The sequence below is a fragment of the Rhinichthys klamathensis genome, unplaced genomic scaffold, assembly GCF_029890125.1.
Source record: "Rhinichthys klamathensis goyatoka isolate OS25496 unplaced genomic scaffold, OSU_Roscu_1.1 h1tg000103l_1, whole genome shotgun sequence".
Lineage (NCBI taxonomy): Eukaryota > Metazoa > Chordata > Actinopteri > Cypriniformes > Leuciscidae > Rhinichthys > Rhinichthys klamathensis.
Window position 1 is genome coordinate 2,371,717 of NW_026606642.1, and position 16,234 is coordinate 2,387,950.

The 16,234-nt window shown below is 36.8% G+C and overlaps 1 protein-coding gene across 1 annotated transcript; it reads left to right on the forward strand.

Annotated features, from left to right (window-relative positions):
- Positions 1-5,556: 5,556 nt before the first annotated feature.
- On the forward strand, positions 5,557-15,484 carry LOC130086997 (uncharacterized). The gene is made up of 5 exons (XM_056253200.1): positions 5,557-5,671; positions 8,678-9,345; positions 9,460-9,529; positions 10,855-11,029; positions 15,029-15,484. The coding sequence occupies exons 1-5, from the start codon at positions 5,557-5,559 to the stop codon at positions 15,186-15,188; spliced, it is 1,188 nt and encodes a 395-aa protein (XP_056109175.1). The 3' UTR covers positions 15,189-15,484.
- Positions 15,485-16,234: the final 750 nt, after the last annotated feature.

Here is a 16,234-nt window from a genome sequence, read left to right on the forward strand (position 1 = left end):
TAGTTTCATCATGCAAAAGTTAGCTTCAAGACTCACAAGGAGTTCGTAGGCCGCTCTGTTACAGTTACAAAGATCAGCAATTATACCCTTCACCAAGGTCTAAGCTAAATCAACTGATATGACAAGATATGAAGTCTCAAGATCTCAGCACGTCGTTAAACAACTCATCAAACAGCACTTTAAGGCCATTGCACACTGAGTCCGAAATTCACATCTGAAATTTCCGCACGTTAAAAAATAAATACGACCTCACGTTATGTCAATCACGCTTGCACACTGCCTCCGAAACTTTCGTCCGTCATAAAAAAAATCGGATCGGGTTTGATTTTCTGCGTTTTTCGCATCTGTAGCAAGCAGTGTGAATGGTGTTTGAATGGTGTTTTGACAATTCAGAGCCACCGAATTACGAATCCGAAAAAACGCATACGACAATTTCGGACTCAGTGTGCAATGGCTAGTCTTATTCTTATTAGCACTTATTAGCACGTCTACAGAAGTTCTTAAGAGAATTAACAGAGGTTCAGAATTTGATGATTTATTGTTTCGTTTAAGGTCACCATGATGGAGATCAGCGTTTTCTTTAGTTGGGTTCCTGACCCTTGACTTTTGAAGAAAAGATTTTCTCTGTCTGCTGAAACTTGTGTGTTTATAAAGCACATTTGTTATGGCACGAAAGTCAAGAGAAAATGTGATCAGATGTTGATGGTTAAGTGTTGATGTCAGTCATTATGTAGTGACCTGATTCAATGATTTCTTTCAGTGTCTAATATCTGATTAAAAAGGATGACAAATTATAGTTTTATTCAAAACTGTGATTTTACAGCAAAGGGCCAGCAGTGTTATGACATCAGATACAATTAAGGATTTTACAAGCAGTGTTCACAAAAAGTTTTCATCTATGGCTTTACTAAAACTAACATAGACATCAAGAATCAGCATATTAATCTCAACAATGGTGACCATTAAATAACGATTCATGCTGCAATGCATGCTGGGTACTAGCATAATACAAAATGTATCCATGGCTCCCAGCATGCATTGCGGCATGAATCACTTTTTAATGGTCACCATTGTTGAGATTCATATGCTGATTATTGATGTCTGTGTTAGTCTTAATAATGCAATAGATGAAAGCTTTTTGTGCGAAAATTGTTCGTAAAATCCTTTCTTTTATCCGATTCTGAATTTAAATAAATAGGCAAACCTAATAATACATCACTTGTTTAATCAGAGATTAGATTAGATTAGACTAAAAGTTCAGTCATCATGTCATTTAATGATGATTTTCATCATCAAAGCACAACCATTGACACCTGATCATATTTTCTTTTGACTTTTGTGCCATAACAAATGTGTTTTATATACACATGAGTTACAGCAGCCAAAGACAAACTAATTTGCAAGGGTCAAGAGTCCAACTAAAACAACCGCTAATCTCCAATATGGTGACCTTGAACGAAACTCAATAAATCATCACCTTCTAAACCTCTGTCACTTCTTCTTGTGTCACTCCATCTATGTCTGACTCTGGTTTGACAATAAAAGGCTAAATGTTTTTGAAATTTTCAGTGCATGTTTGTTTGAGGTAAAAGGACGGAACCTCTTGAGGCTCCGCCCCCTGTGCTGGGAGCAGCAGCTCATTTGCATTTCAAGTTTTTCTTTCCTTCAGTGATTTTGCCTGTTAACAGCAGGTGTTCATCACTAATGCTCAATCATTACTTAATTAGTCACTTAATTTACACACATTTACAGTTTTTAATCAATGAACGAAATGTGTTGTACCAGGAACAGCAGTTCTAATACCTACTTTTACCTAATACATTTATCAAAATTAATTGAGTAGAGTGATCACTAGGAACATACTATAACCTTTGGAACATGAAGAAACACTTAAGGTGAATTACAGTAATTTTTTCATAAAAAATATGTATGTACTGTACTTACAGTAAGGCAGGTATTGGCAATATTTAACCTTTAGTAAGTTAGTCTGATCACTAGGAACATTCTCCAACCTTTGAAACATGAAAATAATGCTTTAGGGGAATTACAGTAATTGTTTCACAAACATATTTGATTATTGTACATACAGTAAGGAAGATATTGTCAAAATTTCACCTGGAGTAAGTCACACTGGTCATTAGGAAAGCACTACACCCTTTGGAACACAAAAATAATACTTTAGGGGAAATAAAGTATTTTTTTTTAAATAAACATTTGATAATTGTGCGTACAGTATGCGAGTTATTGTGGAAATTTCACCTGTAGTAAGTCAGTCAGGTCACTGGGAAAGCACTACAGCCTTTGAAACACGAAAATAATACTTTAGGGGAAATACAGTAATTTTTTTAATAAACATTTGATAATTGTACGTACAGTAAGGGAGTTATTGTGGAAATTTCACCTGTAGTAAGTCACACTGGTCATTAGGAAAGTACTACAGCCTTTGGAACGTGGAAAAATAGTTACGGTCATTTACAGTTAATTTTTCATAAACATATTTTACAATAGCACGTACAGTATGTGAGTTATTGTCAAAATTTCACCTGTAGTAAGTCACACTGGTCACTAGGAAAGGACTACAGCCTTTGGAACGCAGAAAAATAGTTACGGTCAATTACAGTTAATTTTTCATAAACATAATTGACAATAGTACGTACAGTAAGGGAGATATTGTCAAAATTTCACCTGTAGTAAGTAACACTGGTCATTAGGAAAGCACTACAGCCCTTGGAACGGGAAAAAATACTTTAGGGGAATTACAGTAATTGTTTCATAAACATTTTAGTTTATTGTACGTACAGTAAGGGAGTTATTGTCAAAATTTCACCTGTAGTAAGTCAGTGTGGTCACTGGGAAAGGACTACAGCCCTTGAAACGGGAAAAAATACTTTAGGGGAATTACAGTAATTTTTTCTTGAACTTATTAGTTTTTTGTACGTACAGTAAGGGAGTTATTGTCAAAATTTCACCTGTAGTAAGTAACACTGGTCATTAGGAAAGCACTACAGCCCTTGGAACGGGAAAAAATACTTTAGGGGAATTACAGTAATTGTTTCATAAACATTTTAGTTTATTGTACGTACAGTAAGGGAGTTATTGTCAAAATTTCACCTGTAGTAAGTCAGTGTGGTCACTGGGAAAGGACTACAGCCCTTGAAACAGGAAAAAATACTTTAGGGGAATTACAGTAATTTTTTCTTGAACTTATTAGTTTTTTGTACGTACAGTAAGGGAGTTATTGTCAAAATTTCACCTGTAGTAAGTCAGCGTGGTCACTAGGAAATAGGGGTGGTTAATCTGTCTGATTTTCCGATTCGATTCGATTACGATTATTGAAGTCCCGATTCGATTACAGTCGATTTTCGATTATTAACGATTCTCGATTAGCGATTATTGATTTTCCATTTCACAACAGTAAACGAAAAAACACTACAAAGTGATTGCAGTATTAAAAAAAGTCAGCTGCTGAATTACTTAACTCTTTTATTGAGTAACAACAACTCAAAGCACTTTCTGTGTCGTGTAGTTATAATTTCAGAATTATTTGTATGTAGCTTACACTGTTAGAAATTTCTGTAAATTACACAGTAATTAACTGTAAAATGAACTGTATTTTACTGTAAGACAGTTATACAGCATGTTACTGTATTTTAAAGTTGCATTGTGGTAAATATCCCCTTGGCGCCACTAAAATACAGTATTTTTAATTTACTGTAAAGCAAAATACAGTAAAACAAAAACGAGCGCGAAACCTGACCAATCACAGACAAGCTTTTATTTCCCGCTTGGAGAAAGAAGAAAACGAAGACACAAATGCAAGAACCAGTCAGATACAAAGGTGTGTACAAATATTCCTGCTTTTAAGTTACTTTACATGTTTTATGTTTTTGGTTTAACTAAAAAAAGAAAAGAAAAATAAACGCTGCCCCTTAACGGCGCGCGGTCACCTCACACTTTGCTGTGGAGAGAGCTAGAGTTGTGCCAACACTGCAGATATTCATATTTCGTCATTTTCTTCCCCTTTTCTGAAAGTTTTGCCGTCAAAATATGGACATTAACGGGTCTCTGCCTTGGGTTTGACCACCACGTCAGGAGCAGGTGAGTGTTCATGTGAACTGTTGGCCGAAAAATAAAGCTTTTGTGAATTTAGTTTTAAAAAGTCGTTTTTTCCCGCTATATAAGTTAATCGCTTGTTGTCGTTAACTGATTAACTTACCCCATATTTGCACGTCATGGCTATAGTGCTAGAGTAAAACCCGAAATGTTCGTGTGCAAACACTGTGGCGTCTATGTGGAGACATTATACGCCTTTATTGATCATGCCAAAGGACATAAAAACACGGCGAACTTCAGGTTTTCGTGTGCAGTTCCTGAATGCCCGTGCACATAACAAAGCCTCTCCGCACTTAAGTCTCACATTTACCGCAAACACAGAAAGGCCGCGAAAAAACCGAACAGATGTGAACAACACGGTCTAAATTCTAGATGCAGTGTTGAAGCTGTACATTCGTGTCGACTAAATTCGCCAGTCTTTGTGAACATCTAAAATGGCATATTCGAGATGGCAAAAAAATTGAATGTCCGATTACTGGCTGTAAAAAATATTTTCGAGTGAAGTCTTCATTTTCAGCACACCTCAGTAGAAAACATAAAAACGAATATGAGAAGTTCAAGTCTGTCTGTGGAGAGATCACTGAGATTTCTGTTGCTGTGCCAGATGTGAATACTGAGGGCTTTGATGATGTGAATACTGAGGGCTTTGATGATGTGGAATTTCAAGAAAGTGGTCCAGCCATTCAGCTTGACAAAGACAGATTTCTGACTAATTTGGCTTTATTTTATTTGAGGATGCAGTCAAAAATGATCCTGCCAGCTACAACAATTCATATTTTAATTGATGAGTTCATGGAGGTGCATACAAATAGCATGACACATACCCTGTCCAAAGTTAATGAAGAATTGACAAAGCTGAAAATTCCAGACTGTCAAATAAATGAAATAATAAGTGGGTTATCTAAAGAAAACTTACTTAAGATGTATAATGAGGGATATTTTAAGTCAGATCAGACTCGGAAGTCTTTTTTCAAAGAACATTTCAATTATGTGGAGCCTGTGCAGGTTTACCTAGGCTGTGATGCATCAGGGAAAGAGCGCTTTTGTCAGTACATACCAGTGAAAGAAACTCTGAAGGCATTTCTGAACAATTGATCTGTTAAAGAACAGTATGATAAGACCAAGGGGCAAACATCACAAAATCCCCATGTACTTGAGGATATAAGAGATGGGAGAAATTTCAAAGAAAACACTCTTTTTAAAGAGTCTTCATCAGTAGTGTCTCTAATTTTATATCAAGATGCGTTTGAGGTAGTTAATCCCCTTGGCTCTGGAAGAAAAAAACACAAACTAGTTGGTGTGTACATGACACTTTCAGAAATCTGTCCCCATAATAGATCATCTATTGATCCTATGCAATTGGTCATGCTTTGTAGAGAGGAGGATTTTAAGTTTTTTGGGCAGCAACAAGTCTTCACACCTCTTTTGAGTGATCTCAAGGACATGGAGGAATTTGGAATTGTACTGGAGAATGGAGAGACAGTGAGGGGAGCAGTGATTGCCATTGTTGGAGATAATTTGGGGTCACATAGCATCGGAGGGTTTACTGAGAATTTCAGTAAGAGTAGACATTTCTGCCGTTACTGTCTTATAAATAGAGACATGTTTGAAAGAAAAGGCACAGACTTAGGTCCAACAAGAACAAAACAGAATTACCAAAACAGTGTGTCAATGTCTGGAGGGCAAGAAATGTGTGATGGTGTCAAGTTTGACTCTGTATTCAACTGCCTAAAACACTTTCATGTGTGTGATCCTGGGCTTCCTCCATGTTTGGGACATGATCTTTTTGAGGGAGTTGTTTCAACAGATCTGGCTTTGTACATAAAACAGCTTGTCACTGTAGGGAAACATTTCAGCTATGTTCAGCTGAACAGAAACATATCCAGCTTTAAGTTCTGTGGAAGTGACATGAATAATAAGCCATGTGAAATAAAACCTGATGGTGGAAAGTTGACAGGACATGCAGCTCAGAACTGGTGTCTGCTTCGATTGCTTCCATTACTAATTGGGGATCGAATAAAAAATCCACTTGATGATGAAATTTGGCAGTTGTGCTTGAAGTTAAGGGAGCTTGTTGAAATGATATGTGCACCAAAAATTCATCATGATCAAGTAGCCTACATGAAATGTCTGATTGAAGAATATGTGCACTTAAGAGCTACCTTGTTTCCAGATGCACCACTGAAACCAAAACATAATTTTTTACTTCACTACCCTGAACTCACACTTAAATTCGGACCACTAATTAGACTATGGACTTTACGATTTGAAAGCAAGCACACATATTTTAAACAATGTGCAAGAAAGTTACGAAATTTCAAAAATCTAGGGAGTACACTAGCTGAAAGACATCAGCTATTGCAAGCCTATTTGAGTGCTGGCTCCATCTTTCCTCCAAATGTGCAAGTAGGTGAAGCAGATGAGTTTCGCAGTCACATATACAACACACACATTCAGGAAGCTGTAAGGATGCAAGGCATTCATGACTCCACCTTTGTAACATTAACTGCAACATACAAAGGAACCAAGTACCAGACATCAATGGTTGTTGTCGTAGATCAAACTGATGATGGACACACATTCGGAAAAATTGAAATGATTCTGATACACTTCTCAAAAATATTCTTTGTTGTTGAAAAGTGTAAGTCAGTGCCAGTGGTTGATCTGGGTTTACACTTTCTGCAACAAGATTCAAGTCCCCACTATTTATGTGTAAATGCAGAGAATCTAGCTGACTATTACCCTCTGCCAGTATACAAACGATTTGATGCTAATTTTGTTGCACTTCACCACTCTGTTTGTCTTAGGTGAGAAGCTAAAAGATGGAAGCCGTCATTAGAGGTGTTCTCCCAATGCTGGATGATGATCAACTAAACCACCTGATATCAGAATTAACTAGAATTGGTGTAAAAACAGACGATGACCTCCAATATTTAACATTAGATGACCTCAAAGACTTCCTTTCACCAATAGACTGCAGGAAACTAATTCATTTTTTCAAAATCAGAGGCAAGTCATTTGTATATATTATATAATATACAGTAGTAAAAAATTGCTTACGTGGGTTTTAAGCCATATTCATTATCAGTGAAGTAGAAATATGTATATTTTTTAAATGATTAATTTACTGTTATTAAATACTCTGTCACGTTTCTACACCACATCTGTTAAATTCGATTTTTATTTTCGATATTCCATTTAGTTTTGTAATATGCAGTAGAAAAACGGCTTATGTGGGTTTTAAGCATGATCAATGAAGTACATTAGTCAAATAATTAATTTACTGTTAGTGAATACTCATAATTTCATGTTTCTACACTACATCTGTTAAATTTGTCATGCTATTAATTTTATGTTCAGTGTTTCATTTAGGTAATGAAAATATTCTAGCCACTCAGCCAAGCAACCGTCCCAACTCTTCAACATTCCCTGCGCAGTGTCAAGGATCCAGTGAAGTTACAAATCCATCATTTACTCCAGTCCCAGTTCAAAGTGCAGCATGGGTGTCAGATTTTCAAATACCCTGGGGTAAGATGACACCAAATTTAAGAACATGTCTTGCACAAGGAAAGCGACCTCAGGCCTCAGATAGGAGACACATGGTTAGGGTGATTGTGGATTCCATCAGAGAGGTGTGTTTAAATCCAACCAAGCAGCAATGTTCAGAAGTTGCACAGTCAATCATCCATAAGTATCCAAACAGTTTTAGTGACAAAAGCCGCGTTTCCACCGCAGGAACTTTACCCAGGAACTAGGAACTTTGGCCTGGTACTCGGTGTGTTTACACCGCAGGAACCAGGGTCTAAATGAAGTTCCGGGTAGATATTTCCCCCTCCGAAAGTCCCTGCTCGCGAGGTAGTACTTTTTCAAAGTTCAGGAACTTTCGCGGGTGGGGCTTGTGCGCTGAACATGCTGATTGGTTGTGTTCACGCCGCATTATGATTGGATAACTCCGCGCAGCATTTTATTTTAACCGGAATTTTTAGAATCTATTGCAGTTCGTGGCTTCATGCAGTAATGAAGTTCCATGCAGTAAGAGTTGTCTGTCTGCAAATATGGAATTTAATAAAAATAAAAAAGGCAGCTGGACCGACGACGAGATTCAGGCTTTATTAAGCGTATTTGCGGAAGAGAAATTTTCTGCGCGTTCGTCCCAGCCTTCTCACGGTCAATGTCCGCAATAGCTGATAACATACGCTGTCTAATTTTAGATCTAACGTTAGCATTACGAGCTTTCTGAACACGCTTTAGTATCAGTGCTCGTCTCTTTTCTGCCGTTTTGTTAATTACCTGGTTAGTAAACCAATACATCTCAAACAACTGCAGCACAGTGTGAATCTCTTCCATATTTATTATAAATGTGGCGCTCAAAACTGATTACTGTCTTTTACAGTCTACTGTCCGTCACAAGCAAGCAATGAGCAGTCGCGCGCAGTTTACCCGGTACTTTAGACCGCGATGTAAACGCAGAAAGCTACCGGTCTGGGGCAAAAAAAGTTCCTGGGAAAAAAGTTCCTGGGACAAATTGTTCCGGGCAATTGCGGTGGAAACGCGGCTATAACAGAGGAAGGAGAGTTAATTGGTTGTGGTTACTACTCTTTGTTGTGTCAGTTGAAGATAAGGGTGGAACATCTTAACCGGAACAGTACAATGGCTCGACTTAGAAAACCTAAACGAACAGGAGACCAAGTGGATGATAGCCAACCTTCAACATCTAAATCCGCTAAACTGGATAGCTATGGCTGTGTGAACTGGAACCCTACTGAACCTCCTGAAGGGGAAACCTTTGTTTCTTTAGAGATAAAAAGACAGGAGATCCTTAGTCTATTTTCCCAAGAAGGACCTCGTGCAGCCGAGCGAGGCAAAGTCCAGGAATTAATGAAAATGACATTCATTGCACAACGTCACAGCATTAATGCCAGCCCTCCACCCAGTATCACAGATCTTCAGGCAAGGTGGCCTCTACTCTTTACAAAGAGATTCTTGTGCGCACATTTTAAGGAACTGACTGGGATTGATCCTGACATCAGATTGAAGGAGTCCCTTTGTACCAAAGGGGAAAGGATTCTCTGCTTCTTCAAAAATCATAAGTCCAGGTGGGGAAAAGAAGTTAGTACAGTCCTCAAAGACATCGACAGAGAGGGCAGAGATGTTGACCCAGGCCTTGCAGCAGTCCTGTTGATGATGGCCCACTTTAAAGAAAAGGAGGAATCACTGTTTCTTTTAGCCGATGTGAGTATTTTTCATTTATGTATTTGAAAATGTATGTAACTCACAGTTAGTAAAACATATTTGTGTGTGTGTGTGTGTGTGTGTGTGTGTGTGTGTGTGTGTGTGTGTGTGTAGGTCACAACAACTCCAACAGATGCAGAGACCAGTATTTCACTTCCTTCTACTCCAAGGCTCATCATGCTTGGTAAGATCCTTTAATACATGATTAACAATGTTTAAGAGATTGTTTAGGGATGCACGATTAATCATTAAAATATTGCGATCACATCTCATAAACAAATGCCAATGATTCGCCTGAGTCAATCAAACTCTTGACTAAAATCATAACGTTCAAATCTGCATTTGTGCTGCCGCTGAAGCAGAGAAGGCAGCTGTCATGTATGGGTATGAAAAAGCTCCACAGTCTTTTTAACCACACAATATCATTATTTCAGTGTTACAAATATTAAAATTATAAGTACTGGGATAAAAGTTTATAGTTAGCAATCAAAATAGAGCAAATCAGCGTTTTAATATAACTTCGCACTTCAAATAAAGCATTTATGTTTTGCCACTAGGTGGGGACAAGTGACAGTGAAAAAATGTATTTGACATTGAATCATTCATTCAGGAGACTGAACGATTCATCCCTTGTTGTTCAAACCTTATTAAAGGTGATGTTAAAGGGTTACTTCACCCAAAAATGAAAATTCTGTCAGTAATTACTCTCCCTCGTGTCGTTCCAAACCCGTAAGACCTTCGTTCATCTTCGGAACACAAATGAAGATATTTTTGATGAAATCCGAGAGCTTTCTGACCCCTCCATAGACATCAACGTCATTGCAATTTTCACGGCCCAGAAAGGTAGGAAAGACATTGTTAAAATAGTCCATGTGACTATAGTGGTTTAACCTTAATGTTATGAAGCAACGAGAATAATTTTTCTGTGCAAAAAAACTAACGAACAAAAAATAACAACTTTACTTAACAATTTCTTCTTGTCTGTGTCAGTCTCCTACACTGTTTACGTTGTAAATACAGCACTTGCGGGTTCTACGTTAGAAGTGCTGTATTTACAATGTAAACAGTGTAGGAGACTGACACAGACAAGAAGAAATTGTTGAATAAATTCTGAAGTCACATGGGCTATTTTAACGTTTTACCTACCTTTCTATGACGTAGCTGTCTAAGGAGGGGACAGAAAGCTCTGAGATTTCATCAAAAATAACTTAATTTGTGTTCCGAAGATGCACGAAGGTCTTATGGGTTTGGAATGACATGAGGGTGAGTAATTACAGACAGAATTTTCATTTTAGGGTGAACTAACCCTTTAACATCACCTTAAATAAGTTTTGAATAACAAGGGTGACTAAATGATGTTTGTCATTGTTGGCTAAACTATCCTTTTAAACTAATGAGAAAATCTCCATCTACATATTGTCACTGACACCAAAACCAAATGTTAAATGTTTTTGCAAAGTTAAACACTATAAATTAATTCATTACTATTTGTAAAAAAAAATTTTTTAGGGGATTCAGTTCTACACAGCAAAAAATGGATGCTGTCAATTGAAGGCAAAGTCCTCTTTCCTGAGACTGACCTACCAGATTTGTCCTCTGCGCTTGCCGTTCTCTTCGGTTGCTATTATGTGTTTAACATCGAGTACCAAGTGGAAGCAGCCACTACTTTGGAGTTCATTCAGAGGTAAGTACATCTTGCAATATGCCATAATATTAGGTAAACATTAAAGGGATCATCCACCCAAGTTCTGTCATAACTAACTTAATCAGCAGAACACAAAATAAGATATTTTGAAGAATGTTGGTGACCCAACACTTGTTTCCTGTTGACTTCCATTGTTTTTTTGTGTCCATATAATGGAAGTCAAAAGGAACAGAAAGTGTTGGGTCACCAACATTATTTTGTGTTCCACTAAAGGGTAAGAGGTTACGGTAACACTTTTTTTAATGTGTCCTTGTTACACACGTTACATGTATTTACTATAGTAATAACTATAAATCAGGCATAATTACATGCAATTAACCCTCAACCAGATCCTGATCCTACCCTAACCCTATAGTAAGTACATGTAGTTAATTATTATTACTCAGTACTTAAATCTGTAATTACACTGTAACAGGGACACATTAAAATAAAGTGTGACCGAGGTTACACTTAAAGGAATAGATCACCTAAAAATTAAACTTCTGTCAGTAATTACTCTCCCTCATGTTGTTCCAATCCCGTAAGACCTTTGTTCGCCTTTGGAACACAAATTAAGATATTTTGATTAAATCTGAGAGCTGTTTTACTCCTTCATAGGCTTCTATGTAATTTCATTCTGCCGGCCCAGAAAAGTTAGTAAAGACAATGTTTATATTAGTCCAAGTGACTACAGTGGCTCAAACTTAATTTTATCAAGCGACGAGAATACTTTTTGTGCGCAAAAAAAACTTTATTCAACTATTCATTGTCTTCTGTGCCTCTGTTGTGAGTTCACGAGAGCAACACGATGCATGCGACAGAACTGAGAAGATGATGCTCACGATAATTTGATGGGAAAGTGTGAAATGTAAGCCATTCATTTTGTGGCATTGGTAAGGCACTTACGTTTTCTCGTTGCTTTCTTACGATTCGCACATCCAGGAAATGCACACTTTAGAACCATTTTAAATATCACATCGAGACCCGTCTGCATCATCATCTCAGTTCTCGCACATGCGTCGTGTTGCTCTCGTGAACTCACTCGAGGCCCACACAGAAGAAAATGAGCAGAGCCGGACAGTAACGGAGTACATTTACTTGAGTACAGTAGTTAAGTACAATTTTGAGGGATCTGTACTTTACTCGAGTATCATTTTTGGGGAGTACTCATGACTTTACTCAAGTACATTTGAGAGGCAAATATTGTACTCTTTACTCCAATACATTTCTATCCATAACCGTGAGTACCCGAGTAAAAAAAAAAAAAAGTAAAAAGAAAAATCTCGGACACCCTCAATTTGTTGTTTCCCTCTCAAACGTGATTGGATTGTGCAGGCGCCACTGATTGGGACAGCCTATCAGCAATCACTTTCAGCTTTCCACCAAAGTCAACTCCATGGTCAGATTTTATATTACACATTAATGTAAGCCAAGCATTTGGTTTGATGTTCTTGAGTATGTGGTGTGTTTAACACAGATGTTGCAGTGGCGTAGCCACGAGGGATTTCTGATTTCTTAAAAAAAAAACTTTAGGAGGCAAAATATATTTTTACTGATTATGTGAATTACACTGCGCAAACCAAAGTAGGCTACTACCCAGCGAATGAAGAAGGGTTGGCGCTCAGTCTCCACAGTACATAAAATATTAATTTAGTTTTATTTTATTTTTCGGGTTTGCATTTATGAGGAAAAAACAATGTTATGGACGTGTTCTCCGTTACGGACGTGAGCGCTCTGAAAGCGGCATAAAAAATGCTTTAAAACTTTCACAGAGACATCAAACAGAAAACACAAAACCTTTCTTTAACCTGAATTTCGTTTTGCATTAATTGTATCTTAATTTTAATCAATGTTTCATCAACCAATTGCCTGGGTTTAATAAATAAGAAGTAAATAGCAGACGATAGATAAGAAACGGAGGCGCCAGCACGTGAACTGGATCTCGTCTCATAAATGAACCGAAACTCAAGTGTATAAGGTAGCCTACTTGCCTCTTACAGACATGTCTACTTTTAAACAGAAAAATTCAAAACGAAAGAAAAAAGACTACAGACTGCTCTCTGCTTATGTAATCCGTATGAAATGTGCATTTCTCTCTGGCGCGTTCACTACTGAAGATCGCGAGTCAGCATCGTCAACTTCATCTAGCCGACACTGACAAAGAAAACACTTGTTTATTAACAAGTGTTTATTAATAAACAATTAAAATATCTCCTTGCTATATTTTACATATTCATAATCATTCCTTTTGCCGGTTCTTTGTGACAGCTTTTAGGTGCTTTATTGGCAGCGCCACCCTTACATGTTGTGTGTGTGTGTGTGTGTGTGTGTGTGTGTGTGTGTGTGTGTGTGTGTGTGTGTGTGTGTGTGTGTGTGTGTGTGTGTGTGTGTGTGTGTGTTGTCCCCGCATTTAAAGATGGGACCCCCCAAAAATTTAATTAAATTAAATAAAGCAACATGGTAAAAAGATGAAAATGACTTGATTTTACTTTCAATTCCTTTTACATTCTCCAAGGTATTAACATTAACATTTTTCATAACTCCATGTATGACGTTTCTGTGCATAAATGTAAGCACTGTGGCAGTAGATTAGTAATGCAATATTTAGAAAATTTACTCTTGTACTCTTGATACTCAAGTACTTTTAAAAACAAGTACTTTAGTACTTTTACTTAAGTAGACATCTGAATGTAGTACTTTTACTTGTACTTGAGTAAAATTTAGCAAGGGGTATCTGTACTTTTACTCAAGTAACAAAGCTCTGTACTCTGTCCGCCTCTGAAAATGAATAGTTGAAAAAAGTTATTTTAGTTGTTTTTTTGCCCACAAAATGTATTCTCGTCACTTGATAAACTTAAGGTTGAGCCACTGTAGTCACTTGGACTATTTTAACAATGTCTTTAACTTTTCTTGGCCGGCCAGTTTCGATCCCTTAAGAAGCCTATGGAGGAGTGATCCAGCTCTCAGATTTAATGAACGAAAGTCGATGAACGAAAGTCTTACGGGGTTGGAATTTACATTTTTACATTTTTGTAAAATGTACAAAAATGTAAAAAAAAAAAAAAAAAAAAAGACAGAATTTACATTTTTGGGTGAACTAACCCTTTAAGAAAACATGCAAATAGAAAAAACATCCACAAATTAAGAAAACATCTTCATCCATTTTACATCCATTGTGCTCCAAATACTCACAACACAACCAAATACAGAAACGCGCTACAAATGGCACAGAACACAATGGAAATGTTTTCAGGGGACCCCAACAAGTGACGAACCCGGCTGTGTATTGCCGATGTACGATCAACGGCTGTCCAAATTCACTCACTCGTTTTCATTCACTCCTTCAAGTGAACTGTAATGGTGAACTAACGAAGAGATTAGTGGATGAGGGTTTAGGGTGCGATTTCAGATGTAGCCAACGTAATTTCCTTGTTATTTTCACCTGGGGTGTTCCCATGACAACGCAGCATCAGTCCATCAGCTGAATATCTGTTCTTAGGACAGAAATGTCTTATAATTGCTGTTAAAATAACTGTTGCAAATAAATACATTTTATACAAAAAAGGTTTTTATAATATGCTTTATTTATCTGTGTCTTTACTTAAAAAATAGTCTCATTTTTGGACCCTACATTACCTAACATTTCTTACCTCTGAAACATAACATAAAAATAAAAAAAAACTTACAATGTTACTGATGTATAGATTAATATCTTACCCTCATGTTCTTAATCATTTTGTATATTGTATACAAAGTTGTGTGTCACAAACATGTCATCTCTGAAAGTTTTGTAAAAAATTTTAAAAAAAAATTGAGTTCGTCACTTATTTGAGGTCCCCTGAAAACATTTCCGTTGTGTTCTGTGCCATTTGCAGTGCATCTCTGTATTTGGTTGTGTTGTGAGTGTTTGGAGCACACGTGTTACATTTTTGCCTTAACCAATGTTTAAAACATTTTTACACATCAAATGATCTAACAATTTGTTTCTGTTATGTTAAGGTTCATTGTGAGGATTAACCCTGACAACAGCAAGTGCTCCTCAAAGTTCCAGGTCAGCAAAAGAAGTGGGAAGATGGTGCAAAGGAAGAACTCTGGCCTGAACCCTCATGTATCCTCCTTCATTAAAGAGTTTCTGGATTTCAGCTGGCAAAACTATTAAGCTACTAAGAGCAAAAACACTACTACACAGGAGTTTTCTGAATTTGTACATTTTTAAGATTGTTCTTATAACTGAATCTGTTAATGAATTGTTTTAAAATGTTCTTTATATGAAACTTTTATGTATGAATGTTACTGCAGGTGTTTGGAAAACTGATAGTACAATCTGCAAAAATATTAAAATGTTATTTCATGCATTACAATTGAACAATTTTATGTATAAATGTTACTGCAGGTGTTTGGAAAACTGATAGTACAATCTGCAAAAATATTAAAATGTTATTTCATGCATTACAATTGAACAATAAAAAAAAAAAAGTTAAACAGTTGTCCTTGTTTCTTTTTATTTACTAGTTTTTAGTACTGAGACCTGTTGAAATACAATAATTTGTATAGTTTTAAAATAAATAGTAAAAGTTGACAACAAATTACAGTAAATTTCAGTGTAAAGTAATATATTTGTATTGTATTCAAATATATTACCGAAGAAAATACCATAACATTGTGTTTTACAGTAAAAAATACACTTTACTGTAAATAAATTTACAGCAAGTTAAATGGTACTGTAAATATGAATACAGTATTTTTACTGTAAGTTTAATTTACAGTAAGTTACTGGCAACCAGCTGCCAGTAATTTACTGTAATTTCTACGGGAATTTTTTTACAGTGTATGTTCTGTAGAACACAGAAATGAATACATCACATTGTGTTGTGACTCATCAAGTTGAACGAAACAATAACAAATAAATGAAAGGCTTATTTCCTTAAGGAAGTAGATCAGAAACAACATACTGTAGAAATTGGACAATTTTCTTCTAGAAAGACAAGGTGTTGTTCAGGTGGAGGAAGACTGCAAGTTGCAGTCGAAACATGTCAAGGTAAATAAAAAGTTTATAATGCAAATTGTTTTTTGCATTATATGCGGTTAGAACAGCTGTCAGCAGCGCGTCCTCATCCATATCAAGCGCCTCGTCCCCTGAGGCGGCGGCAGCGCGGGCGGGAGCCGGCGGCTGCGAGTCCGGGAGAGGGGGCGGAGAAGGAGAGA

Excerpts from the sequence above, each read along its gene's own strand:
- LOC130086997 (XM_056253200.1), top strand. The coding sequence starts at position 5,557 with ATGGAGGAATTTGGAATTGTACTGGAGAATGGAGAGACAGTGAGGGGA. Across the intron at positions 9,346-9,459 it reads CACTGTTTCTTTTAGCCGAT|GTCACAACAACTCCAACAGA; the intron begins GTGAGTATTTTT and ends GTGTGTGTGTAG. Across the intron at positions 9,530-10,854 it reads TCCAAGGCTCATCATGCTTG|GGGATTCAGTTCTACACAGC; the intron begins GTAAGATCCTTT and ends AAAATTTTTTAG.